The sequence below is a fragment of the Hyperolius riggenbachi genome, chromosome 3 (genome assembly GCF_040937935.1).
Source record: "Hyperolius riggenbachi isolate aHypRig1 chromosome 3, aHypRig1.pri, whole genome shotgun sequence".
Taxonomy (NCBI): domain Eukaryota; kingdom Metazoa; phylum Chordata; class Amphibia; order Anura; family Hyperoliidae; genus Hyperolius; species Hyperolius riggenbachi.
Genome location: NC_090648.1, coordinates 80,695,586 through 80,710,275, shown reverse-complemented (window position 1 = coordinate 80,710,275; position 14,690 = coordinate 80,695,586). Strand labels below are relative to the sequence as shown.

Sequence of the window (14,690 nt, the reverse complement as noted above, 5' to 3'; positions counted from 1 at the left end):
ACAAGCTGTTTGTCAGCAGCGTGGCTGTGATTTATGAGGGATTGCAGAGTGCAGGGGGACCTTAGTGGGGTTTGGGATAGCAACAGAGGCTGGGCTGTATAGGCAGATCCAGCCTCTGTATGCAGATAATATTCTTCAAACCCACCTCGGGTTCTCTTTAAGATACAGAGTGTAGTTTGTAAACTGCAAATATTAGAGCACCATGCACTATTATAAAAAAAGCTATATAACTAAAAATAAAAATATGAGACTATTTTATTTGCTACTAATGTTCTATTAATTATCAGTATTATACTTTCAATTCATTAGATCATTTTTTTCCTCTTCAGTGGCACTTTAAAAAGGACAGTGTTGATACTGCAGTAGGTGTTTGCCTAAGCACATTCTGAACATACACATACACTTAGATCTGTTCCATACGGAATGCACCCCCTTCTAATATCTTCTGAGGGTATATCATTTTTTTTATTTTCTTCTGGTACCTTAGGATCACTATAGTGGAAAAAACATAAGCAGTTGAAATCTGACAGATCTGACTGGTTTTGGACTAGTACATCTCCTCATGGGAGATTCTCAATGTTTAGTTGTAGTTTTCCAGCAAGACAAGGGTTCCATTTGCACTATCCTGACTTATGCTGTAAGCGCCTCTCTCTAGTGCTTAATTTTATGTGAAATGAGATCATGCAATCATAACTCGCTGAAAGGAACCTATAGCATTTAATTTTGCAAAATGTAAATGGTGTGTTTCAAAGATCTGGTTTAATCATGCCTTATTTTTTTAATCCCAACAGCATGCAGAACAGTGAAGATTTGGAACATTTTCAGGCAAAAGTAAAAGACGATATTTCAGTGTAAGTATCACCTGTTCTTGACTATTTTTTGTAAAGTCAATACAGTGGCATAAGAGCTGATTACTGTGTAGTTAGATGTGAGAGCGGCACGATCGGTCAGACTTCAGAACTACAGTCCTTAAAGAGAATCTGTACTGTGAAAATCTTACATAAATAAAAGTACCAGCCTGTTTGTAGTCTTCTTCTAGCCCCCTCTGTGACATTTTTGCTGCTCCTGCTGCTTTCTTGGTGATAGAATCACAGTCTTATTCATTGTTTTTGTAAACAATGAAGATGGCCGCCAAACAGGAAATACATCATCAGAGCAGGTGCCTGTTTGCAGAGGCTCCTTTCAAACTTGACTTCACTGTTGAAATATTTCTCCCACTTGTTGCCTTGGCTGCTTGTCTGGGCTTTGAACTGATTTTCTGCACTCACAGCTGTTCACAAGGTCACAGACAGGCTGGCTGTGAGCAGAGAAGCTGGCTATGACTAATAAACAAAGCACAAACACAGAGCCTGCAGGGGGCGTGGGGGAGGTGTGCATAACTTCTCCTTTTCACAGCACATTCCTCTCTGGGCTGACAAGGCTCAACAAAGGAAAGAAGATTAGCTATAATACAGAGACCGTGCAACTAGAAAAGGCTACAGTAAGGCAGACCACATTAGAACAGGTATAGGAACTTATAGGATTGAAGAAATAAGGCTGAACATTTTGTTTAAAGTGTACCAGAGCTGTCATTAAAAGAAGATTTCATAGTCACCCGTGGCTTCCACCAGCAGCATAAACACTTGTGAGCCCCTCGCCGTTCAGCCGCGATCAGCCCCGGTAACTGGGTCTTCTGCACATGTGCGGACCTACGCTCATGTGCAGAAGACCCAGACTGGACCCGACTGAGCCAGCTACTGGGGGTGATCGCAGCTGAACGGCAGACTGCAGGAGGACGACGTGGGACCTTTTTTATGCTGCTGGAGGAAGAGTATCAAATCTTCTTTTTATGATTGCTCTGGTTTACTTTAAAGGGACACTTAAGTCAAACAAAAAAAATGAGTTTTACTCACCTAGGGCTTCCAATAGCCCCCTGCAGCTGTCCGGTGCCCTCGCCGTCTCCCTCCGATCCTCCCGGCCACGCCGGCAGCCACTTCCTGTTTCGGTGACAGGAGCTGACAGGCTGGGGACGCGAGTGATTCTTCGCGTTCCCAGACACATTAGCACCCTCTATGCAGCTATATGGTATATGATATATGCTATAGCAGCATAGATGGCGCTATTATGGCCAGGAACGCGAAGAATCACTCACGTCCCCAGCCTGTCAGCTCCTGTCACCGAAACAGGAAGTGGCTGCCGGCGGGGCCAGGAGGATCGGAGGGAGACGGCGAGGGCACCGGACAGCTGCAGGGGGCTATTGGAAGCCCTAGGTGAGTAAAACTCATTTTTTTTTTGTTTGACTTAAGTGTCCCTTTATTTTTTTTTATTTTTTTTTTTTTCTTTTAAGTGTCCCTTTAAGTCAAATGTGGCACTGCTTATCTCCAAGTGTAATGCTGGTACACACCATGAAATTTCCCATTACTTTGAGGGTCGAATCTGTTATTTCCAAAAGGCCTGATCTGATTTCTGATTTATCTCATCACTTTTCCAATCACTTGTATACAAAATGGATCGGAAATCAAAACCTGTCGGAAATAATCGGTTTGACCCATCTATCTGGCAGGCAGTTGCATGGTGTGTACCGGCACACATCTTGGTATTAAAAATATTTGGGTTGCGTAAAAAAGTAGAATTTCTCACAGGGCTGTGGAGTCAGTTGGATTCGGAGCAATTTTGGGTACCTGGGGTCGGAGTTGAAGTCTGAGTCGGTGGTTTCATAAACTGAGGGGTCGGAGTCGGATGATTTTTGTACCAAATCCTTAGTTCTGGTAAGTATTAGACTAAGGAGCCGGAGTCTGAGACATTTTGGGTACCTGGAGTCGGAGGTTTAAAAAACTGAGGAGTTGAAGTGGGATGATTTTTTTTTTTGTGCCGACTACACAGTCCTGATTTCTCAGTGGGTCTTTTTTTCCTGTAAAGTTATAATTACCTGCCAGTCTTCTTCTTGTGATCACTCCCGGAGCTATGTGTCCGCTGGCTTCAGGTGTGTAACCCCGCCCCCTGCTAATAAATCGCCATGGTGTTTTCTCTATCTCAAAATAGAGAAAACATCATGGTGTTTTCAGGGGGGGTGGGCAATGCACTGGAAGCCAGCATACATGGAGCCTCTTGAGTCAATCAGAAGAAGAAGACCGGGCGGGTAGTTATACCTTTATAGGAGAAAAAGACCCACTGAATATGTGATGTACGCAGGAGGACCGCTTATGAGAAGTTAAAGCAAACCTGAAGTAAAATTAAAAAAATAAAAGATACTCACCTTTGGTCAGGGAAGGCCTCTGGGTCCTATAGAGCTTATCCATTCCTCTCTCAGTCTCTGCGTTCCAGGGATGTCACACACGATTTACTTCCCTGCCGCGAGGGGCATGGCATTGAAAGTCTTTGGGAGTCCAAGTGCTCCCGAAGACTGGTGGCTCCGTACTATTCATGCACGAGAGAGAGCGCGCAGGTGCAGTACGAGCCGCTTGTCTTTGGCAGCACTCCAATGTCTTCCGCAGCAGCACAGAACAGTCTCCGAACCATCGATCGAAGACTGCTAACGGGGGACAGCACTGCAACGTGGGGACCAGGAGAGGAATGGAAAGGCTTTATTGGGACCCATAGCCTTCCATTTCCATAGGTGAATATTTGTTTGCTTGGGTTTTTTTTTTTTTACTTCAGTTTTGCTTTAAACCTTTATTTTAGGTACAGTTCTTATACTGTATTTTTTGGACCATAAGACTCACTTTTTCTCCCCCAGTAGTGGAGGAAAAGAGTCACTGTGTCTTATAGTCCAAATGCAGGGAGTTCCTGACTTGTGAATGCTGCCAGTACAAACCTCCAACCTGCCGCAACGTCCTGGACTCCCTCTACTGTGCCCATGCAGAGAGGGACACAAAGGGGCATAGAGGAGGACACAAAGGGGCATATAGGGGGACATAGGAAGACACAAGGGGGATAGAAGAGGACAGAGGGAGACACATGAGGTACACAGGGGGCATAATCCACAAAATGTCCCTTCACCATAGATGTACCTGTTTGGTATATATTTTTTCCCCTGGTTTTTGTCCTCTAAACCTAGGTGCGTCTTATGGTCAGGAGCGTCTTATAGTCCGAAAAACATGGTAATTGAAATTTGCTTTTAAAATCATATTGCAGAAAGGATTGATTTTTGCTGCTGAAATGTACAGGTTCAGCCGGTTTTTGCGTCAGGACAATGTCGCAGGATAACTTGGATGTTTATCCTGGAATTTGGTGTTTTTTCCTGGTGAAAGGAAACAAAAAAAAAAGATATGTAAACACAAGAGAAACTTTACTGACTATAATGTTGGAACAGAGTTTTGTAATTGCAATTATAAATCACTTCTAGTCATGAGAAAGGAGAACGAATCGGCACAAGATGCTAGGCTGACTGTTTGAGGAGAGCAGGTGCAGTGATTTTGCCACTGAAAGCAGAGCAAAAGGTACTAAGTAGTGCGAAATCTGGGCACCAGCCAATGTTGCAAAAAAAAGTCACCTTTTATTCCATCCTCACACCAACCCACATAAATTGCATAATGTATGGCTTTACAACCATTTCGCAGGGTAACCCCGATTCATCAGAGGCAACAAGTTGTATACTTGTTGCCTCTGATGAAGTAGGGTTGATCTGCGAAACAGCTGTCAGGCGATACATTGAATAATCTATGGTGGTTGGTGTGAGGATGGAATAAAAGGTGAAAACATTGGCAGGTGCACAGATTTCTCACTGTTACTCTGCTTGGTACTAAATATCACTTTGAGGCTGGGTTAACACAGGGATGCCGAGTGGACTTGAACGATTTTAGGAAAAAAAATTGACTTGCGATTTTTCTGTCATTTTGATTCAAAATTTTCTTCAAAACATCTGTAAACACACTAGAAGTTCACCCAAGGTAGCCAGGTACAAGTGCTCCCAGTATAGGTAGCCAGGTACAAGTGCCCCCCGTATAGGTAGCCAGGTATACTGTATTTTTCAGACCAAAGGTCCCTCCTGACCATAAGACGCACCTAGATTTAGAGTACAAAAACCGGGGAAAAAAAGATATGCTAAACCTGGTGTGTCCATGGTTCAAGGGCATTTTATGGACCATTTCTATGACCCTCGTGTATCTCCCCTTGTATCTCGTGTGGTCGTCCTCTGTCCCTTGTGTCATCCTCTGTCCCTTTGCATCTTCATCTGTGCCCATCTCTGTCCCCCGCATTCCCTATGTCTTACTTTGGACCTGAACGTCTCACGGACAGGAGCATGCTCGTCATTGGGGCCAATCACAGCACTACCACACAGCACTACTCGGGGAGTGCTGTAATTGGCTCCAATAACAAGCCTAGTACCGCCGGTGAGACGTTCCGGTCCAATCAACACACAGAGCAGTGGGCAGATCAAATTCAAGTCTGCATGAGAGGACGGCGAAAGCACTTGTGGTTTCATGAGGTACTTCCGTATCTCGTTGCGGGCATAGCAGAAAGAGGGGGGACAGGGAAGGCTATAAGGAAAGGCTTGTCCGCCTTCCATGGCTGATTCTCGGCTGCTCCACCCTCCACGCCATTTTAACAATTACCCAGGCATGGGCAAACTTGGCTCTCCAGCTGTTAAGGAACTACAAGTCCCACAATGCATTGCAGGAGTCTGACAGCCACAGTCATGACTCATAAAGGCAAGTGCATTGTGGGACTTGTAGTTCTGTAACAGCTGGAGGGCCGAGTTTGCCCATGCCTGGGTTACATAATCGTCTTGCCCCAAACCACGATTTTGATTTTCAAACTATATATCTTTCAGCCCTAGTGCCAAGTCAAATTTTATCTGAATCCATAGGTGTGCCATGCATGGCTTTTGGGGTTCGGATGCGTCGTGCAGAAAACTGCAGCAGGCATGCGATTTGGATGTAGCCTATTTTAATTGGCTGTTATTCACATCCAAATACGCATGTGGGATACCGCTGCTGGAAACGGGGCCCTAAATAGAATGCTACATTTTTACTCTCATCAATAATGCAAGTATATCTTTGACTTCAGCTTTTTGTAGGCGATCTGGGGGCCGTAGTGACATCACTGCATATAATCTCTATCCTCTATTGTTGCTTCAGCTGTAATTAAAATCAAAGAGCAAGCATAGTTTTTTTTTTTATATGATGCGTTTAATTTGTTACTATACATTATTTATTCATTGAAATGTATTGTAAAACATTTATTGTTTTTGAAAAAAAAATGAAAATACCTTCTGCACCGCTTTATAGGTCATCAGCAACCTACAACTGCCTGCACATCAGTGTTGCCAACTCATCCCTTTAATTATTGACACATCTAAGTGATACAGGTTCTGGGGCTGTTCGCACATAATCAGTGCCTTAACTGCATCTACCTAGCCACAAAACCTGTATAATTCATATGTGTCAGTAATTAAATGGATGAGTTGGCAACACTGCTGCACATGTACATTTACATTTAGGAAGAAGCAGCTGGGGGGCGACAGGGCAGCATCACGAGGCTGGTTCGCAAAAGATTTCATACTAAAAGATCTTGATCAGAGAGAGATCTGTCTCTTAGTCCATTGGTCACCTTTAGAATGGTATTTTGTTTTGTTTTGTTGGGAGGGGGGTTGAGGGCTACAATACCTGTAAAGGGGAATTTGCAAAGTCAAAGACAGGGAAGCACAGGTTATGTTTGTTCACCACTGGGCCATAAAGCGGTGTTATATGCCACCTGTATGCTGTTAGATGGCACCCGGTGTTTAGTTTGGGTGCTGGGACTTGGCTGTGAACCTGAACTTTATTGGATGCCAGCTCTGTATAAGCCCAACACTCTGCAACCATTATTCAATCACTGAAAAAAACTGAAAATTAAGACAACCAAGATATGCGAGATTAGCCACTTGGGTTAGAGCAGGGGTCAAGAACCTTTTTGGCTGAGAGAGCCATAAACACCACATATTTTAAAATGTAATTCCGTGAGAGCCATACAATATGTTTCAAACAGGGACAGTGCGCATGCGCAGCAGAGGGCTCACCTCCCTGTTGCCATGGTGATGTGTATACAGTTGATCCGCCGGGCAGAGGAAGTGTCAGACACGTCATCAGCTTCTCTTGAGTTTCAGCAACATCTGCAATTTCTCACAGAGCCAGACAGGAGAAATACCGACTAACAGCTTGTACAATTAGCTAGCTGACTTGGGGGTTGATTCACTTTGTAGGGCGTGATCCCCACACTTTGGCCCAATAGGCCGCCTGTCAAGTGAAGGCAGCCTATTGGGCCAATCAAAGTGCGGGGATCTCGTCCTACAAAGTCACTGGACCTGACAGGATCCAGGGTGGGACAATTGGAGCAGCTGTTCGTTTTGGGGGGGAGCGCGAGTAAGTTAGTAGTGCATGCTACAGACAGCAGTAGCATGCACTACTTAGAAAATGTTACTTGCTCTGCCACACTAAGCTGCGCTGCTTGAGCCATGTAGCTTAGTGAATCAATCCTTACTGATTTGTCTGTGAGCCAGATGCAGCCATCAAAAGAGCCACATCTGGCTCCCGAGCCATAGGTTCCCTACCCCTGGGTTAGATGCTAGACTAGATGGTTCACTTTTTTTCTGGACCAGAACCCTAGGGTTTCCTTTTTTGCTCCTACTGGTAAATTGTCCATTTTTATACACTTACCGGTATATCTTTTTTGCAATGTATTTATTTCCTGTCTCTCTCACTATATGTTCAGGCGTTTTAGTCTTTGCCACTGAAACACAGAAAAAGACAACGTTCTGTTCTCGTGAATCTTACTATTTTTAGGTGCTTCAGAAATGTCTTTTGACTGGCCTTGCCGGCGTATGAAGAAGCGTATCTGCCATCCCGATGGTCGTTTGTAGAATAAATAAGCCTGTTAACAGTAATGATTAGTAGGAGGCTCAATACATCTGGTAAACAAACAGCGCTTTGTACAGTGAGGCCATCTGTGCCACTTATTATGGTGCGGAGAAGGTGCTGCTGAGAGCCATCAGCGTAAGTGAAGATAATTGTTCAGATTTGCATTTGTCTGCCTTTTGCTATAAAGAGTGCTAGGAGGAGAACATGAAAGATTTGCCTGAGCAATTAATGAGATCGTTCTCAGCAGAAAGTCATCTGAACTTAGCACCATTAAGAAACCCATGACTGCACTGGTGGCAGCGGCATGTGTTTGATAGGAAATAAGAAGTCTATTAATTGGCAATTTTCTGTGGGCTTTACAGCAGGATAAGCGGCTTCCTGCGCTGCCTCTGTCACTGTACATCATCACCCGGGACGCTCGTAAGCCGATGTCCACAAGAGCTGAAATCGCCTCTCGTCCTACTTTATAGAATGTTTTATAAAGGCGGGTTCCGGATTAACAGTAATGGGAGATTATTGGTGTGTTTATTGAAGTTGTGTTCTTTGATCAGTGTGACTCTTTGTGACATTTATTGCTTGATTTGCAGGTTTGCCAGTGAGTGTCGGCGGTGGGAGGAGCTTTTGGAAGATTACAAGAGGAAGGCCGAGGATTTGTCTAGGTTGGTTTTTTCCTTTAGGGCCCAGGTCCAGGCATAGTTTTTGGTATGCATTTAAAGTGAACCTTAGACAAGAAAGCAACAAGAAATCCGGCCAGTCGGGGAGTACTGCGCATGTGAGGCCTGGCCTCTTGCGTGGCCCATCGCCGGGAGCATTTTGCGTCTGCGCATTACTACAGCCCAAGGCTGTGGGGTCGGTACAAAAATACTCCGACTCCTCAGTTTATGAAACCCCCAGGTACCCAAAATGGCTTTGAAAACACCATGGCGATTTTTTAGCAGGGGGCGGGGTTACACGCCTGAAGCCGGTGGACACAGAGCTCTGGGAGTGATCACAAGAAGAAGACTGGCAGATAATTATAACTTTATAGGAAAAGAACACCCGATGAGAAATCAGGGCTGTGGACTCGGTACAAAAAAATCATCCAACTCCTCAGTTTTTTAAACCTCCGACTCCAGGTACCCAAAATGGCTCAGACTCCGACTCCTTAGTCTAATACTTACCAGGGCTGTGGATTTGGTACAAAAATCATCCGACTCCTCAGTTTATGAAACCTCCCACTCCAGGTACCCAAAATTGCTCCGAAACCACAGCGCTGCTAAAGCCTGCACCGACTGGCCGAATTGCCGAGAGCCATAGCAGAGGATCTAGGAGGCGGAAGAGGACGGTGAAATTTATCAACCTGAAGGGGGCTGAAGGAAGCCCCAGGTATTTATAAATGTCTTGTTTCTTTTCATCTCAGGTACCCTTTAAAGTGGACCCAAATTAAAAATACAAGATTTCAGAAATAAAATCTATTTTCTAAATTATAATAATAAATAGCAGCCTTTTTTCAGCTGCATAATGACAAATATTAAATATTTTACATTTATTGGTGGAACCCCTCCTTTCCTTTCATATTGCCGGGACAGAATCCGGCAAACTGATGGAGTACAAGGTTTCCGGCAAAGGAGGAATTGCTAATGGCTGCCACCTGTATAACCCTAGTTATGAAAAGAGAAGGGTGAAAAGCATGCACTGAAATGCTCATAGGCTTGAAGGAGTGTTTATTTATCTTTGTATGTGTCAGTGTGGTGAAACTAAATATTTTGAATTAAAAAAAAATTGGTTTGGTTTAATAGAACATTTGGGATGGAGGAGGGGGCTTTAGAGGATCCAGAGCAGTGTTATCCTCAAATTTTTTCCAGCTGGGTGGCACGAAATTGTAGCCGGGGGGCAAGATGAGAGAATGCAGGGCTGGTGCTCTGTAAACAACTGCTTACAGCACAGTAGGAGGTGAGCTGATGACAGCTGGGTGTTCACCAAAATGCCTGGAGAGAACACTGCAGAGGCTTCCCTCTACCAAGGTAAGTATCTGTCACTGCTCTGTTGAGTGTCACAGGTTTGCTTTAACAACTGTTTTGCAAAATGAGCATTTAGAATTGTACCGCTAAAGCACATGTGCACACATTTGAACCCTTTAGCCCATGGCATAAAATAGTTCAAAAAAATTGCAGTTTTTGCAAAATAAAATGGGGAAGTACCTGCTGTAAAAAATCACAGCTTCACGTTTTCTTCTGAGCAAGACTTATTCTTCAGTAATCACAAAGCCCAGATTACCAAGGATTGATTTGCTCAATCGTCTATGTAGGTATGAAAATGTATTTTCCCTGGTCCCATTGCCTCTTACTGTATACTAAAAGCTGCTAGAGGAGTATCAGTAAATTTACCAACAATACTTTAGCGACACCTAACCCTGTTCTCACACAAGCCCTCTCTCTACTGATGCCTAACCCCTCCCACAGTGTGATGTCAGGTCCATGGCCCTTACAGTTTCTGTCTGTGAACCTCGCTGCACTGTGAGAAATAACGTCTGTTTCCAGCTGCCAAGCAAGCAGTGTCTCCTCAGGCAGTCTACAGCAGTCTGCCTTGTGTTTTGTTTAAAAAGAGATGTTACTGGCACTCATTAGAGGGTCTCAAAGTCTTCCGAAGGCATATTAAAATAAAAAAAGATATTTGCCTAAGAAGGATCATCCAGAGGCTTCCCATGTCCTCCTGGAAACCACCGCTGTCATGCGTGAATCCCCTGAACACATCTGAAGAGAGTTTGTCGATTGTTTTTTTGCCCGCGCTCACTACTGTGTATGAGCGTGGCTGGCCTGCACAAGGACAAGCTGCTCCGAGCTAGTACACAGGGGAGGCTGTGCTTGAGCAGGTGCAGTGCATCCTGCATGAAGGGGGTGTGGTTGCAATCTTAGAGGGTCCTCAGGCAGCGTCAGTGGTCTCCAGGAGGATGTGGGATCCTCTCTTCTTAGGTAAGTAGTGTCTATTTTATAATCTATTGCTCCTTATTTTTAATCCACAAAATCAGACAAAATAGAAGGGGGCCAGGGCAACTAAAGCTATACTTGCTAAACCACCCTCCAGAAGTTGTTTGTTGATCTAAAATGAAAAGCTCTTGAGTGAAACTTATCTAATAGCTATGCACTGAACAGTTTGTGAAAGAGGAAACCCACTATGTTCAAAAACATTTAGAGGGAGGATGAAATCACAGATAAGTATGACCTTATATGTCATCAAAGGTTCCTGTGAGGTCCCTCCTACTTCTGTACCCTCTCCTTCACTGACTGAGACTGAAAGAATGCCTAATTTGGTAGAGTCAGAGGAACTTTCTGAAGGTGAAGTAGATAAAAATTATCTTTCTGATAAAGGTGATAACAAAGGATCCCTAGTTCTGAAATTAGCTTTTGACCTTGAATATGGCTATATCAACATTATCAACACTGCTAAACCAATTAGCAAGTCTGTTAAAGTCTGGCCTGAGACTGCCGTCTCTCAGCTCCATGATTGCTTTGAAAATACGGATTGGGATATTTTCTTTCATGAAACAGACCTGGAGACGAGTACTTCCTCTGTATTGTCATATGTTAATTTCTGTGTGGACACCATCACTGTCAACAAAAAAATTACGGTTTACCCAAATCATAAACCATGGATAACTAAAGAACTCAAGGGACTTCTAAAGAATAGAAACAAAGCTTTTAAAATACAGGACAAAGACGCATATTCTTCAGCCAGAGCAAGTCTGAAAAAAGGCATACGAAATGCAAAACTTAAATACAAACAAAGGATTGAGGAAAACTTTGAAAATGACTCAAACCCAAGGAGGATGTGGCAAAGCATTCAACTATTCACAGATTACAAAAAGAAGAATAGCACTCAATATACACTGGACAATAACATCCCCAGCCTAGCAGAGGAACTTAACAACTTCTTTGCTAGATTTGAAACAGACAACAATCGGCCTCCAGCCAACTTTGGGCCCAGTACAGACTCACAGCCATTAATCCTTCACATACATGAAGTGCAGCAAGCACTCACAAATATCAACACCAGGAAAGCTGCAGGTCCTGATGGTGTGCAAGGACGTGTGCTCCAGGCCTGTGCTGGTCAACTAGCGAAAGTTTTTACACAAATATTCAACCTCTCTCTGTTCTTGGGTGTAGTCCCATCATGCCTTAAATCTACAACCATTGTGCCAGTCCCAAAAAATCCTAGAATAACCTGTCTTAATGATTATCGACCAGTTGCTCTAACCCCTGTCATCGCCAAGTGCTTTGAAAGACTGGTAGCCACACACATCAAGGCTTCCATCCCAGCAAATCTAGATCAACACCAGTTTGCTTACCGAACAAATAGATCGACTGAGGATGCCATCTGTGTAGCTCTCCATGCTGCCCTCTCACACCTGGAAAAGCCCAACTCCTATGTTAGGATGCTCTTTGTTGACTACAGCTCAGCATTTAGCACCATTGTACCTAGCCAGCTGACCAACAAACTCCATGCACTAGGTCTTGCTCCCTCCATAAGTACTTGGTTATCGGACTTCTTTACTAATCGCCCTCAAACTGTCAGACTAGGAAAACAGACATCCTCCACCCTTACCCTGAGCACTGGCATGCCACAGGGCTGTGTATTAAGCCCTCTCCTCTATGCACTTTTCACCCATGACTGCCTGCCTATCCATACCTCAAACGTAATTGTTAAGTTTGCAGATGATACGACTGTCATTGGGCTTATATCAGACAATGAGGAAGCTGCATACAGAGAAGAAGTTAGGAACCTGACTGCATGGTGCGACATTAACAACCTGTTATTAAATACAAAGAAGACCAAAGAAATTATTCTGGACTTTAGGACCACCAAAAAGACTACTCACCTACCGCTAATGATCAATACAGAGGCTGTGGAGAGAGTTTCCAGCTTCAAATTTTTGGGAGTCACCATCGCAGAGAACCTGTCCTGGGCTGACAATGCTTTAGCTCGAACTGGCAAAGCACAACAACGCCTCTACTTTCTGAGAAAACTAAGGAGCGCTAACCTCCCACAGAAGCTGCTGGTTAATTTCTACAGATGCACTATAGAAAGCGTTCTGACCAATTGCATGACGGCCTGGTACAAGAGCTGCACGAAGGCTACTAGAGAAGCCCTGCAGCGAGTTGTTAAAACAGCAGAAGCCATTATTGGCACTGAACTACCATCACTGGAACTTTTGTATAATACTCGCAGCTTGAGAAGGGCCAAAAACATTATCAAAGACAACACTCACCCTGGAAATGCCTTGTTTGAACTCCTTCCATCAGGTAAACGTTTTAGATCAACCCGCACACACACAAACAGACTGAAAGACAGCTTTTTCCCATCCGCCATAAACTTGATAAACTCTGAATCCTCTCTGAAATAATTAACACTGTGTACAAATTGTTTAAACATCTGTAATACCTGGCATACTTGTATAATTTCTTCTCTTCCTTGTTACTATCACTATGTTCCCTATATGAACCTTGGGGTTGTCATGAAAAGTAATTTCGTTGTGTTACACAATGACAATAAAGTGAATTGAATATCCTTCATGCAAAGAACTCTTCTATGAAAATTTAAAATCCATCCTTGACAAAGTTAAAGGAGAATCAAAAAATAATTTTATTCCTGTTAACAGTAATCTCTAAGACTTGTTATAAAGGAGTAGAATGAAATACCAGAACAAATAGCATTTTGGACAAAATTCTTGTTAGAGAAGGATTTAACTTAGGACAAGGTCCATGGAAGCTCTGGTCATCTTTTCTAATGTTTCCTAGAAGGCTTATTTGAAATCTGAGGTCCATTAAAAGAGAGAGCCTCTGAATCTTATTCTAGGCATTTCTTACATCAGATATAGACCACTTGCAACTAACATATTTGCACTTACCTCAGACTACTCTCTCTCTCTTTCCAACTAGAAACACAGAGTCAGGTCTCTTATACTACTCATATATGCAACACAGTTTTTTTCTCTCTACCGTTGACGTTCTCCAATATGGACTAAAGTTGATATATACTTATTTAACTAACACTTTGAATCCTATAGGTTGAGGACATTTAGCTCTATGCTATTTCTTTTATATTCTATCATTTCTTTTATGTTCTGTCATTTCATGATATGTTGCTTATTAGTATATCTAACCTACGAAATGTTCATTATATTAAGGCATGGTTTGTTTATTCTTTAGCTCTCTAGGCCACCCTCCTTAAGAACCTGAAATATGGAAGGAGGTGGCACACAGGTTTAGTTTTTAAGGTTTAATTTTCTGAACTTGTTATACTATGCTATGATATACATTTAGTTTTGTATACCCTACACCATATCTGCTTGTTTGAAAAGAAAGACAAAATTTACAACAAAAATCTATTGTTTAAAAAAAGAATCTTGTTATAGTAAACTCTGATATAGTAAACCTCTGGCTATAGTAATCTTTATCCCCAGCTCCCAACCATGCATCTGCATGAATACAAAATGTATAGTAAACTTTTGCTATAGTAAACAACTTGGCCAGGTCCCCTGAAGTTTGCTATAAAGGCATTCTACTGTACAGTAAATTTGCCGGTCAGTAATCTATTGCTTTCCATCTGGTTATGCAGACAGCAGGAAGAAAATGGAGCAGTCAGCGGTCCATCAGAAAGCCGTGCACACTTGCAATCTTCCCAACAAACCGTTCTTCAAAGCAAACCAGACTACAAAGCCATGCTGAATCAGCAGGGGGCAGTGTTTGACAACATGGAAATCACGGTAATTTTTGAATTACAGAAGCCTGTGGATATTTTATTTAAACAATAAGAGTATTTCTGTTGAAGGAATAGTATTCTAGTTTTTTTGTGTGTGTTTGTTGAAGTAAATCGGTCGCATTTGAAAAACAAGTC

General features: G+C 43.0%; 1 protein-coding gene across 3 annotated transcripts in view; it reads left to right on the top strand.

Annotated features, from left to right (window-relative positions):
• DSN1 (DSN1 component of MIS12 kinetochore complex) overlaps window positions 1-14,690 on the top strand; it is a 52,069-nt gene that overhangs the window by 21,563 nt on the left and 15,816 nt on the right. For all 3 annotated transcript variants that reach the window (XM_068272222.1, XM_068272221.1, XM_068272220.1), the window contains exons 6-8: window positions 792-851; window positions 8,405-8,476; window positions 14,412-14,559. In XM_068272222.1, coding sequence (XP_068128323.1) covers window positions 792-851; window positions 8,405-8,476; window positions 14,412-14,559 — 280 coding nt within the window. The remainder of the gene's footprint in view (window positions 1-791; window positions 852-8,404; window positions 8,477-14,411; window positions 14,560-14,690) is intronic.